Source organism: Phascolarctos cinereus, unplaced genomic scaffold (genome assembly GCF_003287225.1).
Source record: "Phascolarctos cinereus isolate Bilbo 61053 unplaced genomic scaffold, phaCin_HiC Scaffold_9;HRSCAF=440, whole genome shotgun sequence".
Classification (NCBI taxonomy): domain Eukaryota; kingdom Metazoa; phylum Chordata; class Mammalia; order Diprotodontia; family Phascolarctidae; genus Phascolarctos; species Phascolarctos cinereus.
Window position 1 is genome coordinate 5957169 of NW_027556402.1, and position 13556 is coordinate 5970724.

Sequence of the window (13556 nt, forward strand, 5' to 3'; positions counted from 1 at the left end):
TATGTTGAATCCTTTTTGGTTCGGTTCAGTGTGTATTTTTTACTAAAGTGGCACCTTAGCATCCTTCTCTCAGGTCTACCAGGAGTAAAGTTCCTTTTCGTAAAGGCGCACCCTGAGTGTAGGAGGTTGGGAAAAGCTCTGATCTCCTGAGCTCCTTGCCGGCTTGGTGGCAGTGGCAGCTAAGGAGGAGTGATACGTATCCTGAGAGGACATGGCTGCCTCTTTGGGGGACCAGGGCCTGGCCGTGGCTGAGGGGAGAATCAGACCTGGCCTTCAGAAGTGGGCATGTCCTTGTCACTGGACAGGATTCATCCATCTGTCAGGAGCACAGCTCTTCCTTTTTCCCCTGTGTTCATCTCTGATGGGCATTGCTTTGGGAAGCGACTTCTACCTGCTCTCAGCCAGTGACTCCCACGACCTCATGCCAAGCCCCAATGGAGGATTTGGCTGACTGAATCTTTTCCATAGGCTCCATGAAATGCCTTAATTAGAGAGATATGCGTAACTTATTTGGGGGAAATATGTTATCTAACATGGGTTTCTTCCAATCTCGTGAAGCCTCCGAGAGTGGGTTTTGAATGAGAGTTTGCAAGGAAATTTTTGTTTTGAGGAAATTCCTAGCTCAATACAAACCAATCTCATAAATAACGTCCTTAAGTGAGTTCTTAACAACAACCCTAAAGATAGACGGTTGGTGCCACTAATAGGAAGCTGGGTTACAAATCCAGCGCTCCTGGGCTCTCTTTGGGTTAACTTGAATGATGAAAGATTACAGCCTACCAACTCCAAACCAGGACAAGAGGAGGCGTTGGACCTCTGGCTAACATCATTGACTGTGTGAATTGGAAGGTCACCCAGGCCCATCTGTCCGTGACCAAGGACCTGACAAGATCCCTACTTTGTAAGGGAATGCTGCCATAACGTAGGAGGTTTTTCTATGCATTCAAACACAAATCTGCTTCCACTTCCACCCTGTGACTCTAGCTCTGCCTTCAGTGGCTGAGAAGACAAGTCCAGTGATCCCGCAAAGGGTTAAGCTCCCTCCACTTCAGGAAGGACCCCGTCCCCCTGTTTCTGTAAGGACACTATCCTTCCCCTTTGCCAGGTCCAGCCCCCCGGTGCAGTCTTGGCTCTTCACTCCGTCACCCCACGCATCCCCTTTTCAGATCTTGCCGTTTCCCCTCCAGTTCGCTACTCACTGGCCAGTGCCTTCCACCTGGACCGTTGCAGGAGCCTTCTCACTGGTCTTCTGCTTCAAGCTTCTCCCCATTCCAGTCCATCCTGAGGTATAGGTGTGATGGCGCCATTCCCCTTCTCAGGTGGTTCCTTCTTGCCTTTAGGATCCAATGTAAACTCCCCTGCTGGGCATTGAAAGCCCTTCATGACCAGGCCCCTGCCTATCTTTCCAGGATTACACGTTACTGTCTGGACCACACTCTACGCCTCACCAAGCTTACATAATTGCTAGTGGCTCGTTGAGTATTTTTCAGCCAGGTCTGCACAAAATAAGTGCCCAGAATAGGGCTTGTTCAGTGGTGTGAGGGACCGGATTGACTTGGCCAGTTTAGGTTGCTGGCTTCCAGTTTTCAGCACAGATTACTGGCACACACCTGCCCTTCATCGTGGTTACTGTGGATATGGCTGGAAATGCTATCTTTGGTGGTTAGAATGGGTACTCGGCGGGGAAGTCGGTTTCTATGCTGAAGGCTGTCTCGTAGTGGGCGAGGGGGGTTGTCAGAAGCAATAAACCCTTGCCAATCAATAAACTGCTTCATCAATCTCGATGTTTTGGAAGTTTTTCATTCCACATTTATAGATTTCTTCCAGGTTCTTCATTAATCTCCTGTAAGGGCTGCCATCTTGGGCCTTGTGCTGTTTCTGTTCCATAGTGCATTGTGTCTAGCTGGGATGGGGATGGAGAGAGGGAGGAGGAGGGGGGAGAAAAAGAAAGAAAAGCTGTAGCCCCTTTCCCACCTATTGCTCTCAGCACAGTAAACAAACAATAGTCTGAGAGCTTCTGGAGAGGGCTGCCCGTTACCTGTCCCGTGGACCAGCTCAGTGCTGGGCCTGCAGACACTACTTCCCTCTGTGCTAGTAGAAAGGAAACCCCTGAGAAGAGGGACGATCTTGGCTCTGGATCTATCCCTAGTGCTTAATGAATGCTTTTTCTTTCAGGTTCCGCGCTTTTCTTCCTTCACCTCTAGTACTCTGTCTTGTAGGATGTTTAATCTCTGGCAGTTCTGGAGGAGGGAGAACTTGGGTGTTCTGGAGGGAAATAAGGGATGGGATGGAGATGTTTGGAATTCCTACCTCTCAGGATGTCATTTTTGTGGGGAAGTTTGCCTTTCCTTCGCACCTGTTTTTTTAATAGAAGTATTACTGTATCTTAGATGGAAGATCTTGTCTTACTACCAAGGTCAGACTGAATTCAAATTTTATAGATCCTAGGGTTTAGGTACAAAGTGGCACCATCATTAGGGAAAGGTAAAGTTGTCCTGCCCTTCCTCCCACCAACACCTTTCACCTTCTGTTCTTATCCAAAAAACCTTAGAATTAAGTAGAATTTGGGGTGAGTTGAGAAGCAGCTGCAGAGTAGGCAGCAGGCTGGAGTCAGCGGGTCAGCCCTGCACCAATCAGGTTCAACTGTGTTTGGAGTTCAAATCTGGTTCTGTTGACCTTGGGCCAGTTACTTAACCTCTCTGGGTCTCACCTTCCTTAGCTTTGATATTCCTCCCATGTCTAGTTATCCTTACGTTACCTTCAGCAGCCTTCCCCCAGCCCCAGGTCTTTCCCAGGCCATCACCTTTGCACTGGATACATCGGAGGTTCTTAACCCTCAGTCCGGCAACTTGTTTTCAATTGTTTGATGACTATTCTAGTATATGTGATTGGGGGCTGTGGATTTTTTTTTCCTCTTGGGATTCCGTTTTGTTTTATGTGCTTTAAAACATTCTGAGACTGGACTCCCAAAGGATTCTAGGACACAATGGGCTACTGTCTGCGCACTATGGGTGACCAGTCTAACTCTACACCATGCACCGTCACCCTTTGTTCTTGAATCCTTCGTCTTCTTGCCAAACCACAACCCTGCATTGCTCCACCTGCTCCCTAGAAGCTACCACAGCAGTGGTAGAAACACATCTTGCCTCCTTTCTCCCCCCTCTCCAGTCTGTCCTCCATCCAGCTGGCAAAGTGATCTTCCTCATGCCTGGGTGAACAAAAAGAAAGGGGACAGACACGATGAAAAATGTTTTAATAAAATTCATTTCATTTTGGTTATGTTTTAACTGCTGGTAAAAATCCCTTAGGTTTTAGTACATAATGAATTGCACTTAACACAACACATGTTTTTCTCTCCTTAGTTAAACACGTAGAATGAACCTGTTAAGGCTTATTCTCTGCGGTCGGCTTGAGTTGGGATGGGTAGCCAACCACAGGGATGGAGCTGCCTTGCGACAGGGTGGTAGAGAGGCAGCCAGGTTCCTGTTAACATCAGCAACAGCGCTGCACAACAGGAAGGCAGTACAGATGCCTGCGGTGTTCCAGGTACAACCAGGAGACCGTAGCATCGAAGGAGGAACTGAAGGCGACTTGATTCTCCCCCTGGAGTTTGGATAAAATGTTTTCAGAAGATCACAAGTCCCTTCGAAACAAGATGTGCAAGTCCAAATGGTTCTCCATGGAATGTGGAATGGGCCTGATTTGTGGCTGCTCCCCAGGGTTAATGGGGCTTCATCTGCATCAGGGGCAGGCAGGCTGGTGGAAGTCCACATGTGTCCAGTGAACACGAGCGGGGTGAAGATGCACCCCTGCACCTCTGTAAAGCCAGGTAATGGAGAAGGCTGGCTCCAAGGGGGACGGAGGGGAGATGGGGTCCTAAAAGGGTAAATCCTTTAGCCCTGGATTAAAAATGGCAGGCAAACCCTATGGTTTAATAATGGGTGGTTTTGGCCTTGTGAAGGATTTTTTAAAAAAATTGTCGATAGAATTTAAGGAAAAAAAAACTTTTAGGAAGCTTGTTTCAATTGTAGACCCTTAATGGTCTGTAAGAAATGACTCACAAGTTCTATGTTAAGTCTATCCATCCAAATAACCGAGTGCCTTTCCTTGCCTTTTTTGCTTTCGATCTGTGATTGTATTGGTCAAGGGGATTTTGGGGAGAAAGTCACTCTACCCATGCTGGCGAGCACCTTCTTTACTTACACTCTGGAGAATTGCCTGGGGGATAAGTGACTCACCCAGCCAGTAAGTGTCAGCAGCAGGACTTGAACCCAGATCTTTCTAAGCCAAAGGCCAACTCTCCACTAGGCCAGGCTGCTGCTCTCTTCCTTGTTTTCTCAATCCCAAGGTACATTTACCTTTGAGAAAATGCTTAATGCTGCCTATATTTGATGGACAAGAGACATATGAAGTGATTTATCTCTATCAATTAAGATCCCTTTAATTACAGGTAGAAACCTTCAAAATTGTACAAAGAATCATTAAGAATGTTGACAGTTTTATGGACAAAATAAGGAATGGAGGGAAAAAGGTTCAACTTAGGATATGTAATTCTGAAAAGTTGCTGAATGCACATGAGATTCTCTGCCAGAGTCTAAACTTAATTTAGACAGGCTTATAGATGTTTGCCATTGAATGGAAAAATGCATTTGGAATGGAAAAATAAGTCTTTTACAAAATTAAGTACCATATAAAAATGAAGGTGGTTCTTCCTGTATCATTGGTGGGAAAGGCACCAAGATCTCTCTCCCTCCGCACATTGATACATCTTTATAATTTAGAGGAATAGAAAAGAAAAGAGAATTGAGAATGAGTCCTGTAAAGTCTGCCTCATATGAAATGCATAGACTTAGGTAAGAGTTTTAAAATTTGCCATCAGAAATAGGTGCTTTCCCTATATCTCAGGGCTGACCATCCTGTCCGTCTTCAGCTGGATACCTGAACACGGCTCGATAGGCCACTAGATAGAGAAGATGAGCAATGTAGATTCAGAGACCAGAAACTGTACAGGAAGGAAGCCTTGGGGAAAGCCCGAAGCAAAACCTCCTTCAGGACAGTGACCATGGGGTATCATCCCCTTAGAAATGGGAAGATGCCAGAGGATGGAGAGGCCAGTTTCCTCTAGCTCAGCAGCCGGCAGATTTCTTTGTGGACGCAGCAAAGGAAGTCCACGTAAGATGCTCCTCCGTAGAGACCTTTGTCTTCCACTAGGAACTGTCGGAAAACCACCTCTGGCTGCTCACGCTGCTTCACGATGGTAAGCTGGAAAAAAGAATATCCAGTCATCAGAGTACTCGGCAGTGTTCATAAGCTTAAATCTAATCCCTGCTCCTGACCAAGATGCCTAGAGTTTTAAAAATGGCGGATGGTTACCTAAGCTAAAAAAGTTAAAATTGGGGGACAAGACGGTGGAATTTTCATTGTCATGAGTGTGAGGAAGACAGAAAGGCCTAATTGCCCTCAAAGCCTAGAAAACATGATTAGGCAGAGGGGGCAGCCATTATGCTGGCCCTGTCCTTCCTACCCCATTTCCATGGTTTATAGCCCTCCTTTTATTTTCTTTTTTCTTTCCTGTTCCTTCCTATGCTCTTCTTTTTAAAGCTGGTTGGGTTAGCCAGTATGCTGGTATCAAAAAATGGTCTTGATATTCTAACAGGATGAAATCAAATAGGAAGGAAGGAAAGAAATAAGTTTTTTTAATTGTATTTTAATTAATTTTATAATTCTATTTTCTTTATCATTTGTTCATTTTTTTAAACATTCATTCTTTTGGAGTTCCAGATTCTCTCCTTTCCCCAGCTCTTTCCCCACCCATTGAGAAAGCAAGCAGTTTGATACCTATCATACATCTAAAGTCATGGACAACATTTCTGTATTAGCCATGTTGCAAAAAAAGAAAGAAAAGAAGGAAGGAAGAAAAATAAGGTGAGAAAACAGCATGCAGTCCGCACTCAAGAGTTTATCAGTTCTTTCTCTCTCTGGAAGGGGATAGTATTTTTCATTGTGAATCCTTTGGAATTGTCTTGGTTCACTGTATTGATCAGAGTAACTAAGTCTTTCATGATGAATCATCACTACAATATTGCTGTTAATATATACAATGATCTGGTTCTGCTCACTTCACTTTGCATCAGTTCATCTTAGTCTTCCTAGGTTTTTCTGAAATCACCCTGCTCGTCATTTCTTATAGCACAGAAATTGTGTCCCATCACAATCATATACTACAACTCATTCAGCCATTTCCCAGTTGATAAATTTCCCTTCATTTTCCAATACTTTGCCATCACAAAAAGAGTGGCTAGAAATATTTTTGTAAATATAGGTCTTTTCTCTTTTTCTTTCGGATACAGACCTGGTAGTGGTATTGCTGTGTCAGAGAGTATGCACAGTTTTATAGCCCTTTGGGCATAGTTTCAAACTGCTCTCCAGAATGGTTGGATCAGTTCACAACTCCACCAGCAATGCAGTAGTCTCCCTATTTTCCCACATTCCCTCCAGCATTTGTCATTTTCCTCTTCTGTCATGTTAGTCATTCTGACGTGTATGAGGTGTTACCTCAGAGTTGTTTTAATTAACATTTCTTTAATTATTAGCATTCTTTAATATAACTATTGATAGCTTTGATTTCTTCTGAAAACTGCCTGTTCATATCCTTTGGCCATTTATCAGTTGGGGAATGGCTTTTATTCTTTATCAGTGTGGTTCAGTTCCCTACATATTTGAGAAATTGGGCCTTTATTAGAGAAACTTACTGTAAATTTTTATTCCCTAGTTTCTGCCAGTCTGCTTTTCAGTTTACCCAGCAGTTTTTTCAGATAGTGAGTTCTACCCCAAAAGCTTGTATCTCTGGGAAACAAGCATTTAGTATGCATCTACTAGATGCCCGGTGGTGTGTTAAGTGATTTCCAGATGTTATCTCATTTGATTAGTGAGGTAGGTGCTGTTATTATCTTTATACAGATAAGGAAACTGAAGCAAATAGAGGTTAAGCAATTTGCCCCGGGTCACACAGCCAGAGACTGAAGACAGATTTGAACCCAGCTCTTCCTGACTACAGATCCAGCGCTCTATTCACTGCACTACTCAGCTGCCTCTGCACTGGGTTTAAAAAAAAAAAAGGCAACTACCCAAGCACAAGAAGGGAAGAAATGGCTTGATGGCATTTCCTCTAAAAACCCAAACCAAAACCTCATGGCTTTTAATTAACGGTGAGGTCTGCCAGTAGGAGCCAAGTGTGATATGAAGAACAGCAGAGCCCATGGAGTGCTGTCCCTCCTTAATAAGAGGAAAGTGACCACAGCAATGCAAAGAGAAGACCGCCTACCCCAAACAACCAAGAAGAGAACGTTGTGAATGCTTGGTCCCGAGGGGGAGATGAAGGAAGACATTCGCTCTACTCGTGTGCAGCTGCGGGGAGGTGATGGTCCTCGGTTGTAGAATACCTCGGACAGTAACTTTTCCCACTCTATTCATTGGTTTGGCTGAAATTTTATCTCCCTTTTTTTCTTTAAAAAAATATTGTTATAGGAAATAGCTCCCTAGCAGGGGAGGGAGAGGAACATGGGGGAAGATAGCAAGATATCATGGGAAATAAAAAAAATAAGCATAGTATCTGGGGCATTGGGAGGTTTGGTTCTGCTGGATACAGCCTGGAGCTGTGTTTGAGGCGGGACGCCAAAAAACCTGGGGCCACCAGGATGCTGGGATGCTCAGAGGTGTGGGGCCGCTGAAAACCGATGTAGCTTTGGTCTGAAGGACTGCCCCAAGTGAGAGAGAGGGCTGAGCCCTTGAACTATCTTTATTAAGCCAAATGTCTGTGAGCAGCTTCCATTCCTCCTTTGATGGGAGCATGAAGGGAAGCCAGAATCATTTGGGATCATCCGACCAATCTATTTAGCTGCCGTGTGACCAGTTGGGAAGGGGAGAACTCAACACTGCGGCTTCCCAGAGGTCGTGGCTAGAAAAGTCAAGTTGGCCACTGCTGCAGGGCTTGCAATGAGGAGCGACAGTGAGGGGCAGTGAGCTGAAGGTTGGGGGCGCGGGCCCAGCACACCGCCTCCTTACTCCTCTTTGGGTGACCTACATCTCACGGGGGCTCAGCCTCTTAAAGTGGAGTCTGTGAACATCAGTCAGAAAACATTTTGTCTTTGTTTTCTCTCACCTGTGGTTTCCTTTCAGGTGCTATATATTTTATGCATTGAAAAACATGATTTGAGAAGGGACCCATAGGCTTCTCCAGACTGCCCAAGGGGTCCATGATAGGGAAAAAAAAAAGGTACAAGACCTCCTTTCTACTCTAAATCCATGATCTTATGGTCCTCTCTGAGCATTGGTTTTCTCATTGTCAAATAATTTCAGGGGTGTGCTGGTAAATGTTTAACAACTAGCTCTCAAAAAAAAAAAAGGTTTGCACCATACACTTTTGAGTTTAATCTTCATCATTAAAGTTTTCTCCATCAGTCCCCTAAGTCGAGACAATCAGCAACACGATAAATCACACCTGGATTTGTGTCACTCGCAGATTTTCAGGGTGTAAATGGTCACACTGAAGATTTAATGATTAGCTCTCCCCTTGGAGCTAGCTTTAGGGCACCCCTTATTACAAGGATCAGAGGAAAGCCCTTGGTATATACTTCAATGACTCAGGGATGATGACTGAAGCCTTGGTAGCTTGATGTTTTCATGGAAAAGACTTTCCTCTTCAGATCTGTTAACTTTGTCCCTTTGTTCCAGACCGTGAAGGAGAGCTTCATCTGACTGCAGATTTATTCTTAAATTGTACTACAGCCTCTATTCTGTTTGCCTTTAGGTGATGACAGGTAGCCGGAGAGCCTTTGAGATGATAGTATATATAAAGGCTCCTTCCGAAGGCCACGTTATGAAAGTACAGCAGCCATGTTAAATGAGGTGGGAAGAGAAAGCACAAACCAATCAAAAATGAGTACTGCAAAAGTTACAAAGAACGAGCCTAACCCAGTGAAGAGATAGAAGATACTCCCCCCACCCACCTCTGCTTTGCAGAGTAGGGGGTGGGGGTCTGTGGGTGCAGAACACTGCAAACACTGTCAGATTTTCTGATGTGTTGATTGAGTTTTGCTCTAAAGTAATGAAATAGGTACAGAATGAAAAACTCTGATTCCTTACCTTCATCGAATACGGCTTCTTCTGCTGGATGTTACTCATGGTCAGTCTGAGTTTCTGAGAGTACGGACTCCCCACCTCAGGCAGTGATGTCTGCATTAAGATAATTCAGATTTAAGGTTCAAGTGAGCCTACTTGAAAGGATGTGTTTATACCTAGCTAGCACTGGGACAGATGGATTGGACTTCTGAAATGGACAATGACTGAAGTGTTAACTTGACTTAGAGCTCCTTTCTGTGTTCATATTTGCTACTCTTACCATGGAAATAAGAGAATTATCTTTTGGGGGGAAAATCTACAGTAAGAATAATCCCATCAGTTTTGGAATAAAGTTCGAAAAGGGGAACAGTGATTTCTCTTTGTATCAGGTAAACAGAATCCTCCTCTGGCACTCTGACATGGGGACATAGTGGAACTGACGCAAGGGCGCCATGTTTTATTCGAAGGATGTTTTTGTGCAATCCATTCTTCAAGTCTTCCCTATGTGTGTGGTCTCTCTCATTAGAATGTGAGCTCCTGGAGGTCAGGGACTCTCTTTGTACCTCCAACACTTAGCACAGAGTAACTGCCTAATAAAGGCTTATTCATCCATTCATTCATTGACTCATTCTTGTCTAGGTGGAAAAAGCCAAAGTGATGTTGCTGGGGAAAGGTCTTTTATTCCCCTTTCATGGAGTCATGGCTTCTTTCACAGGCGTGAGATTAAGGTAGTGGTAGAATGACTGCATTGAATGACCACTCTTACATCTTCATAACAAACTCTGCTAGACTGAATTTTCAGCTGGATAAATGAGGCTCAAGAGTATCCTTCAGTCTGGTTAGTGGACTCTGGAGCTGTAATCTATCCCCATGCGTTCCACTAAGGATAACAGGAAACTGTTCAAGTTTCTCCCATTAATGCTCAGAACTATCTTAAAATTGACCTCTGGCATGAGGGTGCCAAGAGCACAGACATCATCTACCACCCATGTGTAGGAGGAGTGATCTGGGGAACCTTTAACACGAACCCCAGAACTGTAATTCACAGACAAAACAACGGTCGGTGTCATCTCGTCAGAAATAAGTTGTAAGAGAGGTGGGTAATGCAGCATTACTTCAAAGTGCCACGTTATATGTGCGTATGGACCATTAAGATGGGCTTTTATCTGAAGATATTGGGAAGTTCTGTGTCTGCTTTCTGACTGGATGCCCACTGGCTGGTATGTCGTTGAGGGGAATCTGGTCTGAATGGGTGGGACAGGGTAGGACCCCTGAGGTCCCTGCCAGCTCCAAGATTCTGGCATTCTAGTTCAAAGTACTAACAGTCCCTCCCTCTCCAAGGATGGCAGGTAGCTGTCTGTTAAATAAATCAGTGCATTGTGAACAAAAGTGTCAGCCCCTGCCTGTCTCATCTGCTAGCATTCTGGACAATCAGTGTACCTTAGTTTTTACCTATGTTGAATGAACCTAAGTACAATGGTCCTTCGAGGTTCAGTCTACATGCCCCTTCTTGCAGGTGGCCTGGCCTGATTCCCCACCCCGCACAAAATGACTTTGGATATATTTTGTATTTGTTTAGCTGGGTACACATGGCTCCCTCAGTAGGATGTCAGTTATTTGAGGGCAGGGTCTAATTTGTTTTAGTTTGGTTTTTGGCTTTGTGTTCCCTGTGCCTGCCCTATAGTATGCAATGAACAAAAGCTTGTAGAATAATGGAGGAATTGTAGTATTTCTTCCTTAAATTGGGTAAAAATATTTCTTAGGTTCATTTGCCTTTCCATGCTGCATTGTAGATTTTTTTTGTCTCAGTCTCCTTAGGGGGAGATGGTTTCCTCTTCAATGATCTTTCCTTTTCTTATGATTAAAAGTACACTCTTAAGGTTTTCTAAATTTTATCATCTGTTCACAGGAGATAAATCTGGAAGGAACCTTAGAGATATATTTAGCCAGATTCTCATTTTACAAATAAGGAAACTGAGGATTGAAGAAACTAAGGGACTTGCCCAAGGTCACAAATATGGTAACTAAACTGAGATTTGAACCCAGAACTTTTAGTTCCAGATGTAGCACCCTTTTACTATACTACATTGGTAAGCTATTTACCATTAATTATATTTAAAGTGATTACACATTCTTACAACGTAAAGGCTGGGGTTCCTCTGGTGAAAAGGTGAGCCAAGGAACACCACAATCTCCACAGAATAAAAATGGCGACCCAAAGACAATAGAGAACTGCATCCTGGGCCCCAGGGGGTTACAACATAGCGCTCATCGTGACGTACACAAAAATTGGTGGTCATTTGCAGAGTGAAAAGAAAGGCTAATGCATGGATAGGCCAGAGGCCATACTGGTGCCACAGAAAGTTTGGGAGACCCGTAGGAAGGCCTTCAGAACACTGAGTGGATTCTTTACTGTGCATTTACAGGAGGACCTAGACAGGAATGTCACAGGACGAGATGGTGTGGTTTGACATCCCCCCACGTTTGGAAGCCACTGTGGCACAAAGTGATATTCAGGTCATTCCCCAGGCAAATGATAAGTCAGCCCCAAATCTCTCCATGTGCTGTGGATCCAGCCCTCCTCCGGGGACATGTGCCTAGAAACAGTTCAGCATCATATTCATCACAATGACTGTTCTACTTTGCAGTGGCTCAGCAGAATGCCTGGCAGTGATGGGTCGGGCTGTTGTCTTTTCCTTAAAGGAAAAAGCATCTCTGCAGCTTCTCTAGAGATCCAGGGACCCTTTTGTCTAGAATAACTTTGTTTTTCCAATACAAGAGGACAGCTGCGTGTTCCATTACGTGGTATTTGGGATATCTAAATGCGATGCACTAAAATTGCCTGTTGCATCGTCATCATGTAAGATTATAGAATACTTAGTTCCCCTACACTTCCTCCCTCAGCCTTAGCCTACATATTACAGTCTATTTCTTATGCAGAACTATGGGTGTTGGTGGTTTTTCCGTTCTGTAATCTGTGGGTGGATGTTAAGTGGAGAAGATGGAAAGGTTTTTATTTTGAATTCAGCCACAACCCTCTCCCCACTCCTCCATCTCTATCACACCCCCAAAGGAAAAATGAAACTTACTACGTCCGTGTTGATGTGCGTAAAGGAGGGCACGTTGAATATCCCCTGAATCAGCTCCGGCGGCGCGCTCACGCCCAGCCACAGGAACATCTGCAGCCCGTTGGCCAGCAGGAATACCCCTCCTTCAGAGAGACGCTCTTCGGAGCAGCGAATGGCAGCTGGGAGAGTTTCACTCTTGACATCCATTGTGTGCTGCAGAAACAAAAGCAGACCCAGAGCATGGCTTCTCCAACTCTTAAACATGGAAGCCCCTCCCCCGAAGAGCTTCTGTTTATGGGGGTCACATCAATCTGCATCTGCTGTATTACAGTGTCTTAGTATTGTTGTGAGAGTCATTTTAACCTTGGGAACCCCCTGAGACGGCCTCAGGGGCCCCAGGGGAACCCTGGACCACACTTGGAGAACCAGTGATCTAAAAGTTATTTGGGCATCACCAGCGTTATGTATGTCCTTGTGAAGTCGTGGGCTCACCCATCCCTGGAAGTATTTAAGCAAAGGCCAGAGGACTTTTGCTTGAACTCCTGATCCAACTTCCACGTTAAAAATTCCAGGATTAAAGATGAATCCATCCTTTGGTCATTCTCAGCTAGACTCACCCAGGACAAATCTTCCAAGAATTGAAAAGTTCCCTAAGCACCTTACAATGGTTTTACTTATTCTTCTTATCCCAGGGTCCAGTATGATCAGTAGTGCTAATCAACCTCTCTTAAAGTGTGTTGTCCTTTATTGGACTGTGAATGGTCCTTTGGATGCTCAACTTGCAGAGGCAAGGCTGCTCAGGCTGATTTCTTGCCTGACCTATGGTTTCTGCACCTGCACCATCACACACTTGTGTATGTGTGTGTGTGTATGAGAGAGAGAGAGAGAGATCACTGACACACAAGAGTTGTTGTCACCAGTGTGAGCAGTGGAAATGCTAGCTCCTGAACAGCAGAACCAGACCTCTGGAATTTTAAACTTAATGGAAAGCCCTTCAGAGCAGCGTGCAGGAGCCCCCTCCTACGTTAGAAGTCTCCTTTTCTTCCACTTATTATTGGTGCTGTCTCACTCTTGAAATGACTTTGAACAACTTTGTATTTACTCTTCTGCATACATGCTGCACTCCCCTCTGCTACCCCAAGAAAACATAAACTCCTTAATGAAGTGCAGGGCTTACTTGGGGCTTTGTCTCTGTCCCTGGTATTGAGCACAGAGTTGATGTTTAAGGAATGTTTGTTCAGGTAACCCGAGTACTTAATTGGCTGAGGCATTCCACCTTGGTGAAATTACATGAATCATATGGAGTTATTCAGGAAAATTAAGTCCCCCAAATGCCTCATTACCCTCTATCCTTATCTCCCCTCTTCC

General features: G+C 44.5%; 1 protein-coding gene across 3 annotated transcripts in view; it reads right to left on the minus strand.

Annotated features, from left to right (window-relative positions):
- Nucleotides 1–3236: 3236 nt before the first annotated feature.
- SEC24D (SEC24 homolog D, COPII component) overlaps nt 3237–13556 on the minus strand; it is a 116486-nt gene continuing 106166 nt past the window's right edge. For all 3 annotated transcript variants that reach the window (XM_078148706.1, XM_021008281.2, XM_021008282.2), the window contains exons 21-23: nt 12210–12401; nt 9145–9234; nt 3237–5262 (exon numbers count right to left, since the gene is read on the minus strand). In XM_078148706.1, the coding sequence (XP_078004832.1) occupies nt 5122–5262; nt 9145–9234; nt 12210–12401 (423 nt within the window). In that variant the 3' untranslated portion in view covers nt 3237–5121. The remainder of the gene's footprint in view (nt 5263–9144; nt 9235–12209; nt 12402–13556) is intronic.